The 8,398-nt window shown below is 44.0% G+C and overlaps 1 protein-coding gene across 1 annotated transcript in view; it reads right to left on the reverse strand.

Moving 5' to 3' along the window:
• mei4 (meiosis-specific, MEI4 homolog) overlaps positions 1–7,716 on the reverse strand; it is a gene marked incomplete at both ends in the record, with an annotated part of 35,025 nt that extends 27,309 nt beyond the window's left edge. The window contains 2 exons of the mRNA XM_080527390.1: positions 6,332–6,861; positions 7,473–7,716. Of these exons, the coding sequence (XP_080383516.1) occupies positions 6,332–6,861; positions 7,473–7,716 (774 nt within the window). The remainder of the gene's footprint in view (positions 1–6,331; positions 6,862–7,472) is intronic.
• Positions 7,717–8,398: the final 682 nt, after the last annotated feature.

Genomic DNA, 8,398 nt, shown 5'->3' on the forward strand with positions numbered 1-8,398 from the left:
CCCCTGCCCACACTGCACCAAAATATGCGGCTCCAGGATCGGTCTATTCGCCCACCTGAAGACCTTTAATATGTAGCTCCCTCTTTTTCAAGGGACCAAAAGTAATTGGACAATTGACTCAAAATCTGTTTCATGGGCCAGTGTTGGCTATTCCTTCATTATTTCTTCAGCAATTAAGCAGGTAAAAGGTCTGAGTTGATTCCAAGTGTGGCATTTGCATTTGGGAGCTGTTGCTGTATACACACAACATGCAGTCAACAGAGCTCTCAATGCAAGTGAAACAGGCCATCCTTAGGCTGCAAAAACAACCAAAAAATCCATCAGAGAGCCAGCGGGAGCTACCCTAATTTCTTCAATTACATCTTGATTGTTTCATTTCAAATCCATTGTGGTGGCATACAGAGCCAAAATTATGGAAATTGTGTCACTGTCCAAATATTTCCGGACCTAACTGTATGCTTTTAATTTGCATACATTTGGCTTCGACGTCTGATCAGTGGTAAAAAAAATATTCTAACAATGTGTTTGGAACGGAAAAGAATGATACATAGAATGGCATCTACAGCAATATCATTCTATGTCTATGTTGTTATATTTAGTATACGTAGTATTTTGTCTACATTAAGAGTACAAAGTTATCGGGAAATAACATAAGACTGAATAAGATTGTATTTAAGTAACAGCCTATGAATGAATGAATGGACTTTATTGTCATTGCTACAGTACAGGTACCAAACAACGAAATTTAGGAACTATACAGTACTGTACCTCTCTGTGCATTTGAAAACTAGGACTATCCATTAAAATAGTTAATAATACTGAACTTTACTTGGGGAATGGTCTCACAGCAATATTGCCATTCTAAGAAAGACACAAAATAGTGATAGGTATCGTGGCAGTCAGGTTTTCAGAAAAAGAAAATGAGCTTGAGACACAATGTACATGAGAGCTGGGCAATAAACGGTCTGTCTCAGAGAAAAGGAGGCCATGATAATAAGGTAGGAGGCTTAGCTATGCGAACGGACGGAAAACTAAACTGTGTGTCATTCTCAAAGGTTATATTACATAAAATAAGTCTACGTTTGAGTATTTTTAACCAGAATAGTGCCATTTGAATGATGCCGCTTGGGAGCCAGGATCTGCAATTACATTGTCTGGGCATTTCATCTTGGCCAATCCCCCATCAGACTGGACTGTCTCCTCTAGTCCTCAGTCACAATATGGAGCCATTACACCCCAGCATGTCTATCATCACTGATGGGGCTTCAGCGGAAGCATTTAGGCTCCTTTTACTACTTCCCAAGATGAAATTCAAGCCAAGATGTAAAGGCCTCTTGAGACACCTCTGTCTTGTATCGTCACAATATTAACTGTCGTAGTGGGCGATTGGCCTGGATGAGACAATGTGAGTGCTTTGGGTGTCTAGAAACCCACTTTATAAAAGCAATCAATTAATTCTCACTCTTACTCAAGATGATGAATGTATTTAGAGACAAGATGTTTGACACGCAGATTATACAGTAGGCTATTACAGGCCAAAGGACTTTGGACCACAACAACTTCTAAACGCACTTCACTCACCCACAGCACTGCACAGCTACTCTGAACAACATACGACCAGGCCACCACGCATTAGACAGCAATAGGACGGATCTGGAATAATTTCCTGGGTTTTAAATTGAAATATAATTGAACTTGAACAAATGTAATTAAATGAGTAGTAAAAATAAAAGCCATGGTACTGAGGGATCCCGCTATTTCCAGACACCACTGTAAATGACATCAACCACCGGCATCAGTCTAAACCAGAGGAGACTGCTCCAATTACACTAATTACAGGATGGACCTGAAAATCATTTCGACGTCTCATTGTTCTTCATCTCTCCGAAAAAAAGACCACATCAGGGTTACTCTTTCTCGAATGGCATTGCTATAGTGTCACTGCAAAGCTCCTGGAATGGAGTGGAAGGGGACTGAATAATGAGACATCTTCCATCCGTGGTGAAGACGCCCCACCTCGAAACTGTGTGAAGCGTCAAAAACTATTAGCAGTGACTACGCCATCGCACGTCCTAGGACCAACTGTGTGAGCGGCCCTCAGAGCCATTTGCATAGAAACAGGCTGACTGCTGTTTTGTGCATAAAATCTAATTGATACAGGTAGCCGGGGCAGAATTAGGCCTACCTGTCTAACGACTTTATTCACTAGCAAGCAGTTCAGTCTGGCATGATCAGAGCCAATAGATCCACGGAGGACGCCGTGAACATGGCTCTGCACTACGTACTAGAACACCTAGACACTGCAGGCAACTACGCCAGGATCCTGTTCGTGGACTTCAGCTCGGCCTTCAACACGATCCTCCCACACATCCTGGAGCACCAGCTATCCCTGCTGCAGGTGCCGGTCTCCACCTGCAGGTGGATCACGGACTTCCTGACTGACAGGTCTCAGCGGGTGAAGCTGGGGAAGAGCATTTCCAGCTCCAGGACCACCAGCACGGGCTCCCCGCAGGGCTGCGTCCTGTCTCCAGCACTATTCTCCCTCTACACCAACAGCTGTGTCTCCCGCCACCCCTCGGTCAAGCTCCTGAAGTTTGCAGACGACACCACCCTGGTGGGCCTCATCTCCGGGGGGGACGAATCTGCCTACAGGGGTGAGATCGAGGGGCTGCAGAGATGGTGCAGTTTAAACAATCTGGAGCTAAATGCTCTAAAAACAGTGGAGATGGTGGTGGACTTCCGAAGGAAAGCAGCCCTGCCCCCTCCCATCACGCTGGGAGGTACCCCGGTGGCCTCCGTGGAGTCATGCCGCTTTCTAGGCATGACCATCTCCCGGGACCTAAAGTGGGAGCAGAACACCGAGGTCCTCACAAAGAAGGCCCAGAAGAGGATGTTCTTCCTCCGGCAGCTGAGGAAACTCAGGTCCATGATGGTCCAGTTCTACACGGCCATCATAGAATCCATCCTCACCCACTCCATCATCACCTGGTTCCCTGCTGCAACGACCAAGGACAAGGCCAAGTTGCAGCGGGTGCGACGTTCAGCAGAGAGGGTGATCGGCTGTCCCTTGCCCTCCCTCAACTCCCTGCATGACACCAGGGCTCTGAGGAGGGCAAGGAAGATCATGGCTGACCCCTTCCACCCCGGCCACGGCCTCCTCACCCTGCTTCCCTCTGGAAGAAGGTTGCGGCTGCCTAAGGCACTTAAGGCCCGCCACAGGCTCAGCTTCTACCCCTCAGCCGCCAGGCTGTTAAATGACTCTGGCTTCCCCCCCCCCCCCGCCCCCAAGTCTGCCCAGGACTGAACTGGACTCACTGTAAAAAAACTCTGCACTGCACTTTACTTTATACCGCACTATCCAATGCACTGTTGTCTGTCCTGTGTTGTTGTTGTGTTGTCCTGTTTTTTGATATGTGAAAAAAGTATAAACGCACTTGCTGTGGTGACGAAGCAAATTCCTATATGTGTAATGCATAGTGGCAATAAACGTTATCTCAATCTCAATCTCAATGATGAGAGTACTGTATCACAAGCAGTGGATTTCTGGATGGCAAATGATATGCTGCACCTTAAAGCAGTCTCAGTCAGCCAGGACCCGTATTTCTCTATTATGCTGTCACAGCAGTGTTGTGTTCTCTCCTGTCGCCAAAATCCCATCCATCCCAAGCCTGTGATTCATGTATGCGGGACTGTACCCTTCCAATCAATCACAACCAAGTAAATTGCAAGTCATGTAAAAGAGAGTTACAGTGTTATTGCATGCAAGCTGCCTTAAGCTGGACATTATTGGACCAAAGGAGCATCTCTATTACCAAGCCTGGTGGGCTAGGGAAACGTAAATAAAAAAAGCATTTCATAAAATTGGTTCTCAGTCAACGGGTCCCATTAAAGGTGCAATCTGTAATAAAATCATGAATGTTAATTGCAGTGAAAAGAGGGTGGCAATCCTCCATATGGTGCCTTTAACAAAAGTAGCCTAATCTTGCTACGTTACAATATTACTTTGCATGGAAAGTAATATATTACATACAACACGTTAATTTTTACGTTAATGTTTTTTTACGCTGTCCAGTCAGCAAGGCCTACCAATATATCCAATATAGGCCTGCCTGTTTCACATGAGCCAAGGTGTAGATTTTCCTTTTGTACTTCTGATTTTCACCATTGTTCGATTGAGTTTGTCTGACTTACATGAATCATTGATGATAAGTAAAGGAGCACACATGCCTACCAGTAGTCCAGGACTGGTCAAGGAATGTAGGCTAACAAGAGGATTGCTATTTGCTAGTCAATAGCAATTACCGGTACCTTTAGTGGTTGGCATTAGGCGATTGTTTATGGAAAATGCTAAGCTAACAGTGCCCTCTCTTTCCTACTTGCTTTCTTGTTGACTGATTATGATTTATTTGACTGGAACCCCTGTTCTCAGTGGACACTTTCCATTTTCATTGACAGTAGCAATCAGTTTATTACTCAGTGGTCCTTGCAGGTCAACTCAACCATGCTGGCCCTTCACACCTAGGTGTTTGCCGGGGTCGCCCTAAGTGATATGGAAAAATACATTTGACAGAGATCATTTAACACAGTGGCGTATTTGAAAAGTAGCCTAATTTGAACTGCAAGCTGCAGAACATATTCATGTTTCTATTAACATAAATCAAAGCGTTTCTCCTTATGTTATTTTTATTCATATAGCATCAACAACATCTTACAGTAGGCTAAATGTTGCTGGTAATTTTCATAAAGCTAATTAGGCTTAGGCTACATCAACTCCCAACAATGATACAAAAATAAATATATATATTACACTCTTCTTACAGATTGTTAATGAGGAGGGTCTCCTCTAGACAAACAAATCCTATTCCAAACATTCAAAACCAGTAGATTTGATCAACAGAGACATTGAGAGTGCTCTCCAAAGTCACATTGAAAGTCATTATGTTAATTTGACATTCAGCTGACTTCATATCTTTAGACTGGCAATGTATCTACTGTCTTTCAAAATAACTGTAACCTGGAGAACATGCAAAGGTATTTCAGGGGATAGACTGTAAACATTGGAACTTCTTTCTGCTTTATTTCAACCACCAGTTGAATTCGTTCCAATGCATCTTACTCTCATCACAATGGCCTACAGTATATGGAGAAATAGTAAATGGACTGCACTTATATAGCGCCTTTTTTCCTGCTCCAAAGCGCTTTACAATGGCCTCTCATTCACCCATTCACACACACATTCACACACCAATGGCGGCAAGCTGCCATGCAAGGCAATTTTGGGGTTCAGTGTCTTCAGTGTCTTGCCCCAGGACACTTCGACATGTGGCCAGCCGGGGCTCGAACCGCTGATCTGCCAACCTTGCGATCATTAGACGGCGACTCTACCTCCTGCGCCACAGCCGCCCCATAGTTCTCACATGTTGTAGCCTACAGCATACAAGGGTCTAATGGTATTACAATTGCACCAGCAGACTGCTGACCATTTATCTGATTTGATGCCAGAAATTACCAAATGCCACAAGTCAGTGGCCCTCAGCCTCAATAATTTTACCATGAACCAGAAATCAAGAGTGATTCATTCAATAACTAAACAGTGACAGATTTCTTCAACTTTTCTGACACTAAGATGATTGCCTACCTCCTAAAACGCTAATAAGTATTGGTGCAGCCAGTTATTATAACTCATACGTAGGAGAAGGGGGTTGGGTAGATAAAAAAGACATATTTCTTCTTTTAGATCTCATTCATTTTCCATACTCTTCTTTCCTTTCTCACCAGTTCTGGGAGGAGATTTTAAATTATATATTATTATGTTCATTTAATTATGAATGAGTCAGGTTCACCAAACTCATCATCACTATCCGCAACATCCCAATCGTCCAAATGACGATTATGTTATATTATGACTGGCCATAAAATGTGTGTGGGTCAGTGCATTTTAATGTCCTAGCAATGTAAAAGCAAAGGTAATTTAATCTGTTATAAGCTAAAGTGGGCTTTGAATGAAGGTTAACAACTGAGGAAATGAACATCTATAAACCTAAATTCTACTTGATTATTATCATTTCCATTTGAGGGCAGTGGTTAAAAGCTGTGCTCCGATGCTGGAGTAGTCATTTTAAATTTTCAAGTAATTTTCATCTAACTTTTAGCTATAGTGATCATCTCAATTTAGACCGAAATTGGTCATGACTGACTGTGGTACACTCACTTTAAGTAGAAATACTGGCATTAGACTGTACAAAAGATACATTTCATTTCCGAATAAAAATGTCAATATCATGACCAAAACAATCAATTTAGTGTTATATAGTATTGCAATCTCTCTTACCCTGTTGCGCTGGTCATTGTGTAACAATACACCAGTGAGCTCTTTCAGAGAGTCTTCGACGGGTGTCATAAAATGCACAGAGGGCAGGCTGCTGGAGCGCAAGTGGTCCACTGCCTGAGCAGCCACGCGGGACGCCTCGAGGAGTAGATTGTGAGGAGGCAGGGGCCGAGCATCCTTAAAGCCTGCCACCACACAAGAGAGTAGCTGGCACACTGAATCTGCCACCACTGACCTGTCCCTTCCCAGGCTAAGCCCTTGATCCTCCAGACACCCGGCCCCCTTCACCCGGCCCAGGCCACACAAGCTCTGGAGGAACTGCATATGGAAGAGCATTGTCTTCCCCCCAGGGCCTCCCTCACATAGGGTGGAGAAGGGGAACTGGGCGACCATGGCTGTGATAGGTGGTAAGGTGGTTCCTGCAGAATCCTGAGTGGCCAGCAGTGTCTCGGTGTTGTTCTGAGTCCCACAGCCAGAGTCCCTGTCTGAGCTGAGGGAGCCCATGAGGTCCTGGGACAGCAGAAAGCCATCTCCTGAGGGAGATCACAGATAGTCAGATATGAGCTTAAGAGTAAAACATGTTTTCTCATAATACATAACATGATATTACATGGTACATGGTAAAAGTCTCCCATTGTAAGCCTTGTCCATAACATCCTTTTCACCAAATTAGCTTCGTCATTAAGTACATTTAACATGTCTCTCCTTTTCAAACAATACACCTTGAGCGATATCATGTATTTGCTTTTCACATCAAAGGACCTGGTTTCCAAAGTAACCTTGTATATCCATAATGCTCAACCTCATTATTGTGTGAGTTTAATAATAACACACCAACTCTGAAAATATCTAATCACTCCTCATATATTGTGATCTAATTACCACCCAAGCCAGACATGCAGAGCAGCACTTCCATAACTAAAAAAAGAGCTACATTTAATGAGCATGAACTCTACATCGAATGGACAATAAGAAACTTGAGACTATCCCTAATACACAGCTGTGTAACTAAACTGACAGCAGCCCCAATGTATAAAGGTCTACTTTCACAATGTGATTGACTTGGGTGACAGTAAGTGTGCATATGAGTCACACTGTAGGAGGTGAGCCACTGAAGGGGGGCAGGTGGAATAAGGAGGCCTACCTGTAGTTTCTGATCCAGTGGTATTCCTTGGCTTTGAGAGCATCTTGGTGAGTTGGAGCTCTTGTCGCAGTCTCAGTACTTCCTCCTGAAGTCCCTGGGCTTTGATCTTCCAGGTATCATCCTGGCTCCTAAACTTGACGGCCAAATGTTCAGCATGCTGCTTGCCACTTTTCCCCGGGGGCCTACTCTTTATTACCGCCACGGCCACAGCCAGTCTAGCGTTCCTGAGACGCCACTCCGCCATGCCTGTTGATGAAAAGACATCATGTCAACTAGCTAGTTCAGTAGATCTGTCCATGGTTCTACGATCGAGACCGCTCAAAAACCATCAAAATGACCATCTGTTCGAAATTGAACAAGATAGCAAATGTATTTTTTAGCTAATCTGAGTAGAATGGAACTAGCTAATTCAAGTAGCTAACGTGCACGTCCCCCCTTAATCAAAGCCACATAACTAGATCATTTATTCACCATTGCTAGCTACACATTAGTAACTTTTCCCAATCAATCAATAGATTTGATAAGCATACCTTCTGTCTGACGGGTCCTGTCCGTTTCACCATCCATCATCAGGTCCAGGTCCACAAACAACCCACCCCCAGGTTCTGATCTTACCGATGGTGATCCTTCAATCAAACCTAGAACATCGCTTCAGTGTATGTTCGTTTTTTTGGTGAAGTGAAATAAGCTGTATTGATGCCCACTTGCCCAGTATTGTAGCAATCTAGCTAGCAATGTAAATGTAGTTAGCATGCGACCCAGCTGCTCGAGCATATCGCCCCAATCACCTCTCAAACTCCACTGGTACAAAGTCAAAGGAGTTGACTCCTACTCAGCTGCGAGCGTTATGGAGTGGCGTCCTATGGGGCAAGTTGGTATTTTATCACTGCACGTGTTAGGATGAGTGGTAAGTGATTTTTCCTTCC

Source organism: Nansenia antarctica, assembly GCF_963989245.1.
Source record: "Nansenia antarctica genome assembly, chromosome: 3".
NCBI lineage: Eukaryota > Metazoa > Chordata > Actinopteri > Argentiniformes > Microstomatidae > Nansenia > Nansenia antarctica.